Genomic DNA, 18,157 nt, shown 5'->3' with positions numbered 1-18,157 from the left:
ACTCCGGTGATCTTTCGCCGGAAGTTGGAGGAAATACCTGTATTAGACAGGTATCTGCTCCCCCCTCCCCCTTAAAGGTGCCAAATGTTCTTACATGTCCCTTTAACATAATATGAGAACTCATGATAAGATAAGTCAAGATGCTTGTATTTATTTTACCTTTTATGGGATAGTAGGAACAATAAAACATTACCTATGATCAGGGTAAACTCACTAGATAATAGACTAATTGAAGGTATTCGTTATATCAAATGACAATAGGATTGCTGTATATGGCATGGCCCACTAGGTAAGAAAGGATGAGGGAATGGTGACATTTTATGGTCTGTGCGCAGCATTTCAGGAATACTTACACAGTGACGACAGTGGGAGTGGAACATTACAGCACAGGAACGGGGATCTCATCATTAAACAGCAAAAGATCTACTATAACCTTCAGGCACTTGCTACTGTCTTGTGATGTGAGATGTGAGTACAGTCCAACACCCTGTCATGTCAGATCTTATACCACACAAACTTGTTGTGTATATATGTGTGTGTGTGTATATATATATATATATATATATATATATATATATATATATATATATATATATATATATATATATATATATATATATATATATATATATATACACACACACACACACACATATTTAAATATATATATATATATATATATATATATATATATATATATATATATATATATATATACTGTATATATGGAAAAGTATTGTATGCCTATGGATGCTGGAGATTCACCCTCTCTTTTCTGGGATGAGAGTGGGATTTATTTTTTTTCGATTTGCAACAAATTGGCTTTATAAGGGCTCATGCACACAGCCTAAGTAGGCCCATACACTACCCAGATCAGCCTATTTCTGCAACGGGTACAGCCAGATGTTTCCGATCAGCCGCAGACAGAAATCCTGTTCAAATCAATGAGAGGTGAACACGGTCTGCGACTATCTGCTGCTGTTTGCATGTAATCACTTTTAGAATGATTTACCTTATGTTAGGGATGGATGTGCGCCCCTAGATACAAACTGTCAGCGTTCAGGGGAGCACATCCATCCTTATACTATGCAATCTGATTGTACAATCTCCTCTAGATCTACTATCAACTACCTAGTGCAAAGCCCTGCCTGATTTGATATTCATTGAATAGATTGATTAGGTTTGTATGCATATTACATAGTTTTGATAACTCTAAAGGAAACTGTACAATCAGATTGTATAGTGTATAGCCAGCCTAACTGCAGGCAATCACTCCATGTGTAATTGCATGCAAACAGCTGTGGGCAGTGTCAACCTGTCCTTGATTTGTCCAGAATTCTTGTCTGCGGCTGATCAGAAACACCTGGCTGCACACTTTGCAGAAATATACAAATCTAGACAGTGTACAGTGCTAACGCATTTTGTGCATGGTAAACAACACAGAGTTCTCCAGACAGCAGCAATATGCCAGTTTTTTCTCCTTGCAGGGCGTAAAAACCAGCACACAGTACACACAGTTAACCCTTTGATCGCCTTAGATGTTAAGCCCTTCCCAGACAGTGTCATTAGTACAAGGGCAGTGTAAATTGTTAGTGAATATTATTAATGATCACTGTATTAAGCCTAGTACACGCAAAAAAAACCCTGACAGCTCTGATCGGACCCGCTGTACTAACAATCCGATGTTTGTACAGCGATCTTCCCTGCTGTGTTATTGCATACTGACAGGGGGACGTCCCCCCCCCTCCCCCGACAGAACACTCAGGTCAGCGCTCTCAGCCATTGTCGGTAGACCGTTTTTGGTCATGAGTCTTTGACAGAAGCCGAACAAACAGCCAGCTTCTGTCGGACCGGCTGCCATACACACGGGCCGAATGTTAACCGATCTCTATTAAAGGGGTTGTAAACCCTTGTGTTTTTTCACCTTAATGCATCGTATGCATTAAGGTGAAAAAACAGCTGGCAATCAATGGCCCCCCAGTTTTACTTACCTGAGCCCCTTCATCTCTTCGGCAGGGACGCACTGTCCCTCTCTCCACAGGGTCCTGGCTCTTGATTGGATAGATTGATAGCAGTGCAGCCATTGGCTCCCACTGCTGTCAATCAAATCCAATGACGCGGGTGCCGGGGGGGTAGGGCCGAGTCCGGCATTCTGTGTCTATGCACGCAAATGCTGGACACGGGAGTGCGCCCGCAAGGTAACCCCTTTGGGAGAGTGCTTCTCCTAGGGAGTTATCTGGTGCGGGGAGGAGCCGCGAGAGCCGCCGGGGGACCCCAGAAGACGAGGTTCAGGGCCGCTCTGTGCAAAACAAGCTGCACAGTGTAGGTAAGCATGACATGTTTGTTATTTAAAAAAAGAACGATCCTTTACAATCACTTTAAATAGCACAATGCTGGCTGACATTCGGCATGTGTACTAGGCTTTAGTGTCCCTGGTGATGTCAGTTTGTTAGTCCCCCCCCCCCCGCAGCGTCAGTTAGTGTCAGATTGTCCACCGCACTATCGCATAAAAGATAAATAAATACAAATTGCAATATATATATACCGTTTCACGCAAACCAATCAATATACACTTATTGGGATTTTTTTTTAACCAAAGACATGTAGCAGAATACTTTTGACCTTTTTGTGGGGAAAAAATTATGTCAATTTTGTTTGGGTACAGTATTGCATGACCACACAGTTGCCAGTTAAAGTAGTGCAGTGCTAATTCGCAAAAAATGGCCTGGTCATGAAGGGGCTAAAATCTTCCGGAGCTGAAGTGGTTAACCTACCAGTACGTCTTTAGAGTGTGGTGGAAACCAGATTACCTGGAGGGAACCCACGCAAGCACAGGGAGAACATGCAAACTCCATGCAGGTATCATTGTGGTTGGGATTCAAACTGACAACCCTAGTGCCGCCACATAGAAGCGCTAACCACTGTGCTGTTGTTACATTAGATTAAAATAACATAAAATGCAATTTGCTGGAAAGCAGAAAATCTGCCTTTGTAACCATATTACGCACCCAGTACCGTCTCCCTGTAAGATACACATATTCTATGCTGTGCCAGTAGCAGACGCAGCGGTATGATGAAAAGCATGGCACCCCATTACAGGGGTATGGGTCACTCCCTTTTTGGAAGAGAAATTCCAACATGAAGTCCTCCACTCCTAGAGCACAATATAGGGTTTTCTTATCCGATGTACAATGCGTCTGCCCTGTATGGAAGAATGTTTATTTAATGCCAGGGCCTGCTTGTCAGGAATACAGTATGTCAGTATTTTAGCAGCTCTCTCAAATTTTCAATTTTGTTTATATTCCCCAAGCTGAAATCTCCTCCTGTTTCTTGAGTACTATAATGGAATGCAATGGAAGAGACCCAGGGCCCTCATCCACCCAGATCCGAGGTTTTTGTCTTGAGGTCCCTATATGGATGTGTTAGAGTGAGAGATGGGGTTGAAGTCTGTCTGTGCTCCTTCTTTGGGAAGCTGGTGGGAGGAGAACAGGCCAACACACTATATAGTCAAACATCTTCCACATTCTCAGTGCACCATCCCGGAGCAGCTAACCCCAGCAAAGCACTGTCAAGGTAAGTGCTACCCCATCATCAATATTCTATACCTGTCCTGCCTAGACTATGGCTTCACCCATATCATGATGACTACTCTGGTCTGTGTGCTTTTTAGTTTAAAACTTGTTACTTTTAAAACAAATACTGAACAGTTTAAATTATAAAACAGAAATATTATATGTAAATCTTCAGCGAGTTTATATAATGCACTTCATTTGATCTATTTAGTAGTTAGGGATTTCAAGTGGAAACAGATGTTTAACCCTTGGTGCTCTGGATTGATTTGGACAATGTGTTTTTAATTAGACATGCAAAGACTTTGGATTGCATGTTATTGCTATAAAAATGTCTGAAAGAAGAACTGTTTGCATTGCCTCTGGTAACCCATTTAATTCTTTTACTCATTGCAAACTTGCACTTGAAAATTTTCAGGTGGAAGCTGAATGGCTGGTGCAAGCAACACACACAGATCTTCTTTCTTATAGTAAAAATGCAATCAGTGGGGCCGATAAGGTGGTATTTTGGTCATCTATGACAGACTTTCGCAATCTTTTTATACACCAGCAGAATGCCTAAAATTATTTTTAGGTCTTAAGGGACTGCTAGTAAAACAAATTAATTGGGGATCAATGGGAAGAACACCCCTTTACAGTGGTGTTCAGTGGAAAGAATGCTCCTTAAAGTGGGGGTCTGTGGGAAGCATTCCCCCCTTACATTGGTAGTCAGTGGGAAGAATGCCCCCTAAAGTGGTAAACCACTAGGAAGAATGCCCCCCTTACATTAGTAAGTGGGAAAAATGCCCCCTAAAGTGGTGGTCAGTGTGAAGAATGCTCCCTTACAATGGTGGTCAGAGGGAGGAATGCCCCCTTACAATGGGGGTCAGTGGGAAGAATCCCTCCCTATAGTGGTGGTCAGTGTGAAGAATGCCTCCTTACAATAGTGGTCAGAGGGAAGAATGCCCCCTTCCCCTTATAGTGGTGGTCAATGGGAAGAATGTCACCTTATAGTGGTGGTCAGTGGGGAGAATGCCCCCTTACATTGGTGGTCAGTGGGAAAATGCCCCCCTATAGTGATGGTCAGTGAGAAGAATGCCCCCTTACAATGGTGGTCAGCAGGAAGAATGCCCCCTTACAAAGGTTGTCAATGTGAAGAATGCCCCCTTACAACGGTAGTCAGTAGGAAGAATCCCCCTTATGGTGGTGGTCACTGGGAAGATTGCCCCTTACATTGGTGGCCATTTGGAATAATGCCCCCATACAATTCTGGTCAGTGGGAAGAATGCCCCCTTACAATGCTGGTCAGTGGGAAGAATGCCCCTTTACATTGGTGGCCAGTGGGAAGAATTTCCCCTTAAATTGGTGACCAGTGGGAAGAATACCTCTTACATTAGAGATCTATGAGAAAAAATGACTCTTTACATCGGTGGTCAGTGCGTAGAGAACCCTCTTACATTGGTGGTCAGTGGGTGGAATACCCTCTTACATTGGTGGTCAGTGGGGCAAAATGCATCCTTACATTGGTGGTCAGTGGGAAGAATGCCCCTTTCACATTGGTGGTCAGAATGGCACCTATACAGACAGCTAAAGGATCATTGGTGTCTGCCAAGTGGCATTGGCCTCAGAACTATGCAATCACCATCAAATGGGAGGTGAATCAGCCACGGCTCTTGAGGAACTCTTCTTGAGATTGGCTGGTCTATGGTGTGTAGCCTGATGAATGCCATCTTCTGCAGTATTCTGGCTAAATGATACAAGGTGCATGCAATCAAAAACAGCTCTGTTTGTATATGACTGCAGAATGACTATGTTTGCTGATTTGAATCTGCTTTGTGCCATAAAGAGCTCACTAAATATATTTATATATTTGTCTCCACCCCTCCCCAGTCATTTTTTTTTTCTGGCTGGCAATGAGCTTTGGATGCGTGTTTGGAGGAACAAAACCCCCTGACCTGGAATTCTGCTCCCAAAACAGACATTTGACAGACTATTTCCTAATTAGGAAATGGCTTGTTCTGAGCCAACCACTTCATTCATCCGGGATCACCAGGAAGGCTGCAGCCTCTATACACACAGAGACCCAGCTCAGCTCTGTCTGCCAACAAGATTTCATTTCTGGGAAATCCTTTTATGATTATGCACTGGATCCTCAGTTTATAATAAGGAACAGACCATTTATAGTATGCTTTACTGAAAAAAGTCCAATGGTGTCACTTTATTAAATCAATCAAATCACTTCAATATCACATATTCTGAATACATCTGCAAAGCTGCACATGGTACTGATATGTCACTTAAGGGGAGATTTACTAAAACTGGAGTACTCAGAATCTGGCGCAGCTGTGCATGGCAGCCAATCAGCTTCTGACTTCAGCTTGTTCAATTAAGCTTTGACAATAAAACCTGGAAGCTGATTGGTTACTATGCTGAGCTGCACCAGATATTGCATGCTACAGTTTTAGTAAATCAACCCCTTAGTGACTATACTGTACTGTGAATAAGCATTGCAGGGGCAGGAGTGGTCACCAAGCAGGTGAAATCTCACTGGCCTATTCTATAAAGACTAATAGATTATCATATGCTTTTATATGCAACTTTAATTTAAATATGTCCCTTAGTAGCCACAAAGGATATACATTGCAAACTTAGATATTACCTTGTAAAAGTAGTAGTGACATCATCGTTGTGTTGCAAACACCATTTGCAGAGACCACAACTGTGGAAGGGGTCCACCAGGTCCATCCACCACAGGCAACTGTGGAAGGGGTCCACCAGGTCCATCCACCACAGGCAACTGTGGAAGGGGTCCACCAGGTCCATCCACCACAGGCAACTGTGGAAGGGGTCCACCAGGTTCATCCACCCCAGGCAACTGTGGAAGGGGTCCACCAGGTCCATCCAGCCCAGGCAACAGTGGAAGGGGTCCACCAGGCCCATCCACCACAGGATGGCTCTTTTAAATAACTATGGGGGGGGGGGGTACTAGACCAGACACCCTGCACAATAAATGAGAGCAGTAATGAGAGATCTTTATGATAGGAAGCTTCTGCATGCTGATTTCACTGCACACTGTGAGCTTTTTACAGTGTGCATTAGAAGCTGCAGCCAGTCAAATGAAGCCTGCCTCATTTTCTGCTGGAGGACAGCCAGCCTTATGTCAGCCCAGCTGACCTCTCTCTGGCCTACCCCTTTCATTTGTTGGATTTCAGTTCTGTTATTCCTGGAGGTTTAGCACCACATGTGGGTTTTACCAGCCATGATCTGCCTGCATTTCATTGAGAAGCATAGGGAGCCAGTGATGCCTCACTGGGTCTAAAATTAGGTATATAAAGAAAACAGACAGGTTTCATCTAAAAACTTGATTTGCATCTTGATGAAGGATTGGGGAAGAGACATAAGCAGGTTAAACTACAGCTTTAACAATTCCAATGATTACGCACATTACATTTTTCTCTTAGCTTTGTAATATGATCAGATATCAGATCCAAGACATTAATAAATATGGAAAATATTCCGCGAATATAGCAATGAGTTATTGACTGCTTAGTCTAGAAAAGTCTTAAAGGAAACCAGGATTGTGCTACTGCCTGAGCTCATTCTGAAAATCATATTTGCCTGGCTGCAGTAATGTTGATCCCCTGGTTTTAGGAGGTTGAATCACTGCTCCAAAACAAGTATACAGAGAAAGATTCTGATTTTCCTTCAGCTTTTCTTGTTTCCAGATTTATTCAGCATAGGCAAAAGAGATTTAAAGCCAATGGATCAACATGCAAGCCAGTGAGCAAGCATTTTTGGAAGGCAGTCAGCACTGGCAACCCCCATATTTTATTTAGTACAGGTTTTTTTCATGGATCAGTATACCTGTGTAAGAAGAATTAGGCTGGATTCACACCTATGCATTTTTAGTGCTTTTTGCAGATTTGTTCTACAGAACCTGTTCCACTGTAATTGGGCTGTAGTGCAAATCTGCAAAATGCAAAAAAGTACTAAATATCTGATGCCTAGGTGTGAATCAAGCCTTAGATGGAAGCTGACATTTCAATGTCATATCTTTGTTCCAGGGTGCTGAAGTTGCACCATGAGTGAAATCACTACCTTAGAATTAGTAAGGAGTTCAGCGATCAAAGAATGGCTTAGACAACATAGTGCCAGTCCTCCAATGGTACATTGTGCTGGGATTTTTAGTTCTTCTGCAGCCCCTAGATAACAATAGTCAAATGCTATAAAAGTAATTTGTCTAAATAAAATCAAATATTTCTTTCTGCTTCCTCTGCAGGTTTCTTGTTTGAGAGGTCTGAGTAAGTTGATAGAAAGATGTGCGACGAGGAAGATACTACTGCATTGGTATGCGACAATGGTTCTGGACTTTGTAAGGCAGGCTTCGCTGGGGATGATGCTCCGAGAGCAGTATTCCCTTCCATCGTGGGTCGCCCCAGGCATCAGGTAAGATGAACTGTACTTGCCACTCAAGTATTTGACAGTTAGAAGAAGATGGCACATGATCTGATTAATCAGAACCAACATTACACAGAATTATCAGATAAAAGTGGAGTTAGTCTTTAAAACAGGCCAATGAAATTCACAATACACGTAAAGCAATAGATGACATGCTAATATGAAATCACATCATTGTCTTTGCTTCACATGAAGGACTTAGAACAAAAATATTAAACTGACCATACACTTATGAACCAAACAAAAAACTGTCAGCTGAAGAGTGGCTGCATCCAATCAGATCCAGCAGGCATTTGGGTGTATGGCTAGCTTTAATTGTGAGTTATCTTGTACCACCGGAAGCATTGTGTAAGTTTCCTGTCATTAACACTGCTGAAAGTCCATTTTCTGCAACTATAGAGACTTTATTCAGTCATTCCAAAATAAGATCAGAGAACCAGTGAAGCACATCAAAGAAGTAGAGAGGTATATATGGAATCAGCCAATGTAGCTGCTCACTTGTGACTATATAATTACATATTATATACAGAAATATATGATTTTTAAGCTATATAATTATTACTTCAATAGCTGACTCTAACAGTGGGGTTGATTTACTAAAACTGGAGAGTGCAAAATCTGCTGTAGCTCTAGATAGAAACCAATAAGCTTTCAGGTTTTTTGTCAAAGCTTAAATGAACAAGCTGAAGATAGAAGCTGATTGGCTGCCATGCACAGCTGCACCAGATTTTGCACTCTCCAGGTTTAGTAAATTAACCTCACATTGCTTTTTACCCTACTTCCCAGCCAACATTAACATCAAAAGCCTCAGTGAAGCCCATCTAGCAATTCATATAAAGTTCCCCAAATTGTTATACTTTTTTGGGGGGGCATGCACATACTGAATCACATTATTATGTATATGACATTTGTTTCTAAGTAAAATCGGTTACATGTAGTTAACTTGTTAATATATTGGGGATTGCATACATTTAAGCCAAACCATATAAATATTTACATTGTAAATGATAATGCCACATTAGAGTAGTTACATATTCAATCAGAATGGGAGTTCAACTGATATCCCAGCAGTACCATTCTGTGATATATTACCATAGTATCTAGTCTGTGGGTGTTTTTCTTCTGTTTATTATATTTTGCCATTAATACTAACACACGTTCTTGTCTCTCTCCAGGGTGTAATGGTGGGTATGGGTCAGAAGGACAGCTATGTAGGTGATGAAGCTCAGAGCAAGAGAGGTATCCTAACACTGAAATACCCCATTGAACACGGCATCATCACAAACTGGGATGACATGGAGAAGGTAGCTATGTCCAGTACAATGTATATGTTTTTTTTTTCTTCTGTACTATACATACACACACACACATGGAATAATGTATAGAATGACATACCTTGCTATATTAGATTTTAGCTGAACGCAATGTTCATTGTAGGGCTTAATGAACATAGAGAACATGAGTGACAGAGGGTCAGATGTCATCTATATGGGGGAGGTTTTTAGAAACACTTTTAATCAGGATATACAGTATAGGTTCATCTGTAACCGGTGATAGCTGGATATAATTTATATAAGGTACAGAACGAATCCTTTTTTTTTTAAAGGCTCACCCTTTAGGAAAGATGAATAAAAACACATATTTTTGCAGAAAAAAAATATGCATTTATTATTTTTTCCTACACAAACCTGCAAAGTATCGCACCCATGATCAGTGCAATGTCTGGCTCCTGCACACAATACCTCTGTATGAACTTTCCGTTAGAAAGCTGGAGGAAGAGTGAATGAACTACAAGCTCACTGATCAGGGTACTCATAGTCTATTGAGAACTACAAGCCATCTGCCATGGTGGCGGGCGGGACTTGTAGTTTATTCATTCACAGATCTCGGTTCATCTGCCTGCACAGCTGTGCCAATTTTAAATGTGACAGCAGCCATGGGGGAGAATGACCACGATCACGGGAAATAGGCGTGGGGCGAGTATGGGGGCTTGCTGGAACATATTACGACCTAAATACAGGTGTAACATGTAACATGTTCTAAAGCTGAACTTAGCTTTTAAAGCTAAACTCCAACATAAGCAAGTATTGTCTAAATACAAGAGGCTTGTTAAATCTCTGCATGCTTTGTGTATTTCTACCAGATTGGTGCTGTAATTCAGTGTGAAACTGGTAATAAGGAGCAGTCACTGCTGCTCTCTCTTTGTTCAGAGTGACTGGTCTTGTATCTGCCCCGTCCTGTAGTGTTATGCAGGCGGCTTAAAGGGGGTGGGGCTACTGGGCCCCTCCCACAGCTCTGTTCTCTGCACAGGGTATGTGCAGTGCAGCGGTGATGCCACATCTGCTTTTACAAGGTCATAACAGGGTTTTCAAATGAATTGGGTGCAAACAAAGCTGATTTATAGCCTTTGTGGCTACTGAGGAATAAATTAAATGTTTTGAGTCCAGAGTTTAGCTTTAACAATAAAGTAGTCTGCCTGTGAAGGATTTAATCGATTCAGGTCATGGTATAACTAGTACTAGTTAGCCACATTCAACTGAACCTTCTTTTGTAATGTAGAAGATCTTTCAGCACAGATCCAAGTGCTATCTGCAGTTCAAATAGATATCAGGAAGCTGCTAGATCGAGTGAAGAAACATCTTCAACTTTACAAAACAAGTCCAGCTGAATGTGATTACTTCTAGCTAGCAAGGGTGGACTTTGCAATAATGATCTAATCTAGAAAATATCAGTATCTTGCATTAGCCATATTGGACTTTATGAAGGGTGGTAGATTCTTGGCTTTCATTTGGTATGAAGTATAGTCAGAAATCTTGTGAATTAGATTTCCAGTTTTGACTAAAACTAGTGAAAGACAACACCAAGCCAGCTATTCTAAGAAATACTGTCATTGTTCTATTTGAATATAGAAAACTGTAACTGAAATGTACACACTCCTTTTTCTTCCTAGATCTGGCATCACAGCTTCTACAATGAACTGCGTGTGGCTCCAGAGGAACACCCAACCCTTCTCACAGAGGCTCCACTGAATCCCAAGGCAAACAGAGAAAAAATGACCCAGGTACTACATTTTTCACCAACTTTGGTTGCTTTCATTATGACTCAAACATACTACAACAAAATACTTCTGGTACTATGCACACAATTACTGTGAGACCGATAATCCATCACTGGCTATTCAGCGGGCCCCTTAATAGTTAATTTGGCAAGCTAGTTAAGCTGGCCATACACTGTTAGAAATCTACCAGATACCTCCATCTACGCTATACAGCATAGATGGAAAAATTTCCAGCTCTACCTAAAGTACTGACAGCTGCCAGAATACCTGAACAGCGGGCGCAAATGGATGTAGCTCCTAGGTGGCCAAAACTTTTCCGTCCAGCTCCTTCAATTTTTCAATAGATCAAATCATTTCGGTTAGGGGAGAAAGGGGCAACAGGGCCTCCCACATCATAATTATGGACTGGTTCATCAGGAACCAGCCAAAATCTGCATAGCGTATGGCCAGCTTTAAGCTGACCATAGACAGTTTGAATCTGGGTCTGTTCAGCAGGGACTAGCCAAGATTCAAACCATATATGGGCAGAATGATTGCACCCAAGTTGATCAATAAATCAACTTGGGTACAGCCAGCCTGTCGGGTTTTTCTTGTGATTAGCTCAGCAGAAAGGGATACAACCATCAACACTGTCTGTGAATCGATTTTCTTTTCTGTAGCCCGCAGTTGTAGGAAGGAAAATTGAACCGTCTACAGCTTTAGTCTGTTCTAGGCATCTGTTCCTGTATACTTCTAAACACGCTAGCCAAGCATATAAATGCAATACAGTGACCAAGCTTCTTCAAGTCTTCTCATATCATACTATTTCGTTTTTCAACTTGATATTAATCCAATATGCAACATTTCCATAAGTATTATTTGTTTTCCTTGTAATATACCTTAGGAAAAAAGTAGGGAATGTTTTATTCAGAAAGTGTATATAGGGTGTAACATAAATAATATCACCAACACCGTCTTCTCTCCTTGCAGATTATGTTTGAAACTTTCAACGTACCAGCAATGTATGTGGCTATCCAGGCGGTGCTATCCCTTTATGCTTCTGGCCGTACAACTGGTAAATATATGGGAAAAGTCACTTGTATATTTTCCTAGGATGTACTGTCCACGACACTCGTGATACAGTTCAGTTAAAGATTCAAATACTGGTAATAATATGGAAGAGAATGGTTATCACCAGCAAATAGCATAAGCTGTACTTGTCATTGGTGTTCTTGGAGAAATTTGAGAATAGCCAGTAGGGTAGAATATGTACAATGTCTTTCGGAAGGCAATAGTTGTTTGACCAATTATTCTTTTTTAAAAGGTATCGTACTTGACTCTGGTGATGGTGTCACCCATAATGTACCAATCTATGAAGGTTATGCCCTCCCTCATGCCATCATGCGTCTTGATCTGGCTGGCCGTGACCTAACAGACTACCTCATGAAGATCTTGACTGAGCGCGGCTATTCCTTTGTAACTACTGGTAAGATTATTGATTCGTAAACACAAACCAGCTAAAGTTTTACCTGTCGTACTGAAACAAGGTGATAATCATTGAGTTTTCTTCTACCTACAGCTGAAAGAGAAATTGTCCGTGACATTAAAGAGAAGCTCTGCTACGTGGCTCTGGACTTTGAAAATGAAATGGCTACTGCTGCCTCTTCTTCCTCCCTTGAAAAGAGCTATGAACTTCCGGACGGTCAGGTCATCACCATTGGCAATGAGCGATTCCGCTGCCCTGAGACCCTCTTCCAGCCATCTTTTATTGGTAAGCTAACAGAAAGGGATTTACCCTGACTACTGTACCAGTGACCATGCCTTAAGGACATCTATAGAGTAGGTCATAATTGTCACAAAGCAAATAAGGTGATGGAATATAGGTAGTAAATGAAAAGTATAAACTATATATAGTCCTGCAGATCATTTGATCAGTTTCTTGAATGCAGACCTCACCTTGCATATTAAAGGTATCCACCTCTACAAAAAAAAGAGTTTGTTAGTAGATATTGTGGTACTGTTACTCCTTCCTAATTTTTCACATTTGCAAACAATGTGTACTAAACCATAAACCCCTTTGTATTACACAGGAATGGAATCTGCTGGCATTCATGAAACCACCTACAACAGCATCATGAAGTGTGACATTGATATCAGGAAGGATCTGTATGCCAACAATGTATTGTCAGGAGGTACCACCATGTACCCTGGCATTGCTGACAGAATGCAAAAGGAAATCACTGCTTTGGCCCCCAGCACAATGAAAATTAAGGTAAGATGTTCTGGCAACCTATGAAATGTTAATATTTTGAATGGTTTTCATAACTTGTACTATATGTTACCTACTATACATTTTCAGAGATATAGAAAAATGCACTAAGAGTCAAAGAACACTAAAGGCCATAGCTTCCTATGCTGATTCTAAGAGACCAGTAGCAGTAGATGTTTTCTAGCTCTGTTCAAGGAATCATGGGTGAAGCATGGAAGGTTATCTAGAATGTTACTAATGAACACAACCATGCTCTAACTTGGATGTCTACAATCCATACAACCCATTAGTGGTCCCTGAAGACTGGAAACATGAGATTATCTGGGAAAGTGCAATTTTTAGATAGATAGCTTTGTATATTGAAAATTACAATCTCCCTGTAAGAGAAGTCATTAGCTAAAACTTGAGAACCAATCATAAATCAGCTTCTCGAGTTTCAAAGTGTCATCTCTGTTGCTAAAGGTTACTGCACAACTTACTTTGGGTTACTGATGCAATTTTACTTCTTAAAAGTATTTATATCAAATTTACTTTTCTATCATTTCAAAATGATAGCAAGTCATCTCAGCACATGCTGCCTTATATTTTAAATTATGATTTGTCCATCTCAGTTACATGATTACTAAAGCATAAAGAAACATACTTGGATAGGTGACAATCTTTTGCTCTAATAATATATTTAATAAAAAGCACCTACAAACACAATACAAACAGGAATTAGGTATAGTAACTGTTTCACTTACCATCTTCCATTTTCCCATCAGATCATCGCTCCCCCTGAACGCAAATACTCAGTCTGGATTGGTGGGTCCATCCTGGCTTCCCTGTCCACCTTCCAGCAGATGTGGATCAGCAAACCAGAATATGATGAAGCCGGCCCCTCCATTGTGCACCGCAAATGCTTTTAAATGTTCTTTCTTTTATATTGTCTTTTATTTCAAGATATATTTTAAAGTGTACTTCAAAAAGTACATGGCCATCATTTCATTCCAAATCATGTCTTAGGCTCTAATTCGATAAAGTATTTTTTTTTTGTTTGTTATGAATAAAGCTTAAACTATTCTACCAATTTCTCAGTGTGGATATTTCTATTCTGTAAACATGTGATTACACCACCCTCTAGTGGCACTTTAGTAAACTGGCACAAAGGTTATGCTTGTACAAGTAATGTGAAAGGAAAGGTCCATTTGAATATATTTTGAGTTCAGTTGATTTGAGGGGGAAAAAAAACTTTTATTAAGGCAACTATTTTGACAACTACTAGATCAGAAGTATTTCACTGGGCAATGCTCCTACAGTCTATGCTGTTTTCTAACATATTATGTACAGATCTGTGTGGAGATCAACATTTGTTGAGGAGCTTTAAGCTTTGCAGAATGTGGAAAAGGGGACATAGGCACTATTGTCAGATTCAGACAAGATCATTATGAATCAAAAACAAATAAAAATACAAAAACTGGAGCAAAACTGGAGATGACACAATCCATTAAAGGCAAATGAAGCAAAAATTGGAATTGTTGCTTCAGTTTTTTGTAATATAGTCCTACCAACTTCAGTGTGTGTGTGTGTGTGTGTGTGTGTGTGTGTGTGTGTGTGTGTGTGTATAGAAATATATTTACACACATATACACTCAGATTACTACAGTCTTCAAAAAAAAATTGCTATTAAGCCAAAATATATTTCATACAGGATTAAAGGGTGACCAAGGCTAATGTATTGACAACGGAGGAAGGAAAATGGGCTTCTATCAGTCAGTCTCCTGTAGACAAACTAAAAGCTGAAAAGCTTTAAAATTACACTGAACAGTCATAAAGAGGTTAAAAAGGTCCAAGGTGTCAGGGAACCCTTGGTAATATTCACTATACGTTACAAAATTGATATTAATAATATACTGTATAGTAAATTTTTTGGTAATATTTACTAAATAAAACTAAATATTTTATATATATATATATATTTTAGATTGTAAGCTCTAACAAGCAGGGCCCTCTGATTCCTCTTGTACCAAACTGTAATGTAACTGTAATGTCCGCCCTCATGTTGTAAAGCACTGCGCAAACCGTTGGCGCTATATAAAACCTGTATAATAATAATAATAATAATATATGTATATATATATATATATATATATATATATATTACAAAATATAGCTCACAGTATATTAACACGAATAGCTGAGATATAAAAAAAGAAAAGTATGAGATATAAAATAAATAACAGTAAAAGTAAGGTGGCATACATGGTGTATATTTTTCTTAAATTGGGAACCATTATGAGAGTCCGTGGGAGAAGGGCCTTATTATACTGGTGGTCAGTGGAAAGGATGCCCCCTATACAGAAAACTAAAAACATAATTGGTGTCTGTGGTTACTTATCTGACACCCAAAGTGTAAATTGCTCAAGGAACCTCTAGCAAACTCAGGGGGACCAATAGATGAAAGGCTAGCTTATAAAATAACATATGAACATCTTTGTCACTGTTGACTTATTACAATCGCTTCATAGAAACACCTGCCAACATACAGACATATAGTTTTTCCTTTACCATGATAAACACTGCACTGCTGCAACATACAACACAGACAAAAGGATCAACTTGTTGACAAGTAACACAGTTTATACATTTTCCTTTGTGCAGGTCTGATTTATTGGTAAAAAAACAAACTACCTATTACTAACCAAAAAATCTGGTTAAAAAGAGAAGGTTACTCACGGGCCAAGATGCACTTTTAAAGGGAATACTTTATTAAAGTCAGAGTATACTGCAAGAATGCCAAAACCACAAGACATGGTTAAAAACAGGTTACTTATGGGCCAACATACAGAAAGTAACCTTCTGTTTTTAACCATGTCTTGTGGGTTTGGCATTTGTTTTTTACTGCATTATGTGGTTACAGGCCAATGATCAATCTTTATATATTTTTGTGTGTGCTAACTGTACATCGTGCTCTGATGGGCATCATATCCTTGCTACATCAGGGTGTATACCCATATCAATTAATCAGGTTTGAGTTTCCTAAGTGTTGATTTCACTTATATACATGTTACAAGCTAGTATTTACAACTTAGTAGACACTGAATTCTTTAAACCAGGATTGTGCACAGAAACTGGTGCATGCACGATTTTGTCCTAGCACAGTGTGAGTAACCACATAGATGTGGACTGTAACATTGAATTAAATAGTATCATCCTCATTCAGTGTATGCAGTGCATTACTGTGCTAAAGAAGCTGCAGATGAACAAGGCCCATGGGGTAAATCTAATGCTGCGTACACACGGCCGGACTTCCCGACAGAAAAAGTCCGATGGGAGCTTTCGGTCGGACATTTATGCCCCATCGGACTTTTTCTGTCGGCATTTCCGACGGACTCAGATATAGAACATGTTCTAAATCTTTCCATCGGAAATGCCGACAGAGTTTAGCCCATTGGCAAGTCCGGCCGTGTGTATGCGGCATTATTGTTTGAGTAAGCTGAATTAATAGCAAGAAACACAGCTTCCCCTCATAGTATCTTTATGTGCACAAATTGTGTTACATTATTCATTTTTGAAAGCCAAAAGCACATGAGTTAGTTATATGCATTATTGTTGCTGGTAATAAATCATTGGCAATAGCTCAATAACCAGATGAAAACAAAGGCTTAATCCACAGGGTCAAAGAAGAAGCATCCCCAGCCATACTCCTATCAATAGATGCAAAAAAAAAGAGTTTGACAGGGTCGACTGGGAATTCATGTTTGTTACCCTGAGAGAACTAGGTCTGGGGGTTAAAATGATTAGGTGGATTTCAGCATTATATTGTCACCCTACTGCAAGAGTCCAGGTTAATGGCACCTTGTCTTAGTCCTTCAAACTATTTAATGGCACAAGACAAAGATGGCCCCTGTCACCAACGCTATGTGTCCTTTTATTAGAGCCGCTTTCTTCGATTCAAGCTAATGTAAATATAAAAGATATCACATTAGGGGGGGCGAAATTATTTAAAGTCCCAGCCTATGCAAATGATGTATTATTTTATATTTCCAGTCAAAGAGTAACCCTCCCAAATGTAGTAGAAGAGTTGAAACAGTACAGGACAATATCTCATTTCAAATATATATAGCAAAGTCAGAAATATTGAATATTTTAGTACCAATTAAAGAGCAATTGGCAATACAACCTACATTTTCTTTTAAATGGCAGGAAAAATATCTCAGATATTTGGGTAATAGATTTACTACTTCCCTAGAAGCTTCATATAAAGTGTATTATATTCTTCTGCTCAAGTCTGTGAAGAAGGTACTGAATTCTTTAAGATAAAGGCCTCTTTTGTGAATGGACAGAATAAATACAGTAAAATGGAGCATTCTGCCTAGGGATTTGTATGTATTTCAGAAGCTCTCCATTGTCTTACCGCAAGTGTTTTTTAAGATATTTAGATCAGTTGTCCTGAAATTCATATGTTTGCATAGCTGTCCTAGAATTGCACTGCCTGATTTCAAAAGATACTATCAGGCAGTAGGAATATCAAGACTGGTGGAATGGGCATAATAAAAGTTGGGTGGAGATAGAATTCTCACAAAGTTGGGTGGCATTAGATAAGGTGATATAAATTCCACAACGGTATCAGAAGTTAAGTGGAATCACTAGACCATTAACGAGGAATGCACTGAGGGTATGGGATGAAGTACACAGACAACTTAAATGGGAGTATACTGTAATTCCCCACTGATTTAATTAATACGTGATTGATGATTATTTGTTTTTTACTCAGTTGATTCACTACAGTTGAGGGAAGTTATGAAGGGGAATCATTTTCAGGAGAAATGGGGCAGGATACCCTTAGATGAATGAAGATATGCC

At 39.9% G+C, this 18,157-nt stretch overlaps 1 protein-coding gene across 1 annotated transcript; it reads left to right on the top strand.

Annotated features, from left to right (window-relative positions):
- The first annotated feature begins 3,417 nt into the window (after window positions 1-3,417).
- Window positions 3,418-14,381, top strand: ACTA2 (actin alpha 2, smooth muscle). Its single transcript, XM_073596363.1, has 9 exons — window positions 3,418-3,573; window positions 7,828-7,994; window positions 9,182-9,310; window positions 10,957-11,067; window positions 12,034-12,118; window positions 12,368-12,529; window positions 12,623-12,814; window positions 13,134-13,315; window positions 14,077-14,381. The coding sequence occupies exons 2-9, from the start codon at window positions 7,866-7,868 to the stop codon at window positions 14,218-14,220; spliced, it is 1,134 nt and encodes a 377-aa protein (XP_073452464.1). The 5' UTR covers window positions 3,418-3,573; window positions 7,828-7,865; the 3' UTR covers window positions 14,221-14,381.
- Window positions 14,382-18,157: the final 3,776 nt, after the last annotated feature.

This window comes from Aquarana catesbeiana, linkage group LG08 (genome assembly GCF_042186555.1).
Source record: "Aquarana catesbeiana isolate 2022-GZ linkage group LG08, ASM4218655v1, whole genome shotgun sequence".
NCBI lineage: Eukaryota > Metazoa > Chordata > Amphibia > Anura > Ranidae > Aquarana > Aquarana catesbeiana.
The sequence above is the reverse complement of the archived record's forward strand: the minus strand, read 5'-3'. Positions and strand labels throughout refer to the sequence as shown.

Bases quoted from the DNA above. Each gene is read 5' to 3' on its own strand.
- ACTA2 (XM_073596363.1), top strand. From the start codon at position 7,866: ATGTGCGACGAGGAAGATACTACTGCATTGGTATGCGACAATGGTTCT. The intron at 12,815-13,133 runs GTAAGCTAACAG...TGTATTACACAG, and splicing joins CTTCCAGCCATCTTTTATTG to GAATGGAATCTGCTGGCATT. The intron at 13,316-14,076 runs GTAAGATGTTCT...TTTTCCCATCAG, and splicing joins CCAGCACAATGAAAATTAAG to ATCATCGCTCCCCCTGAACG.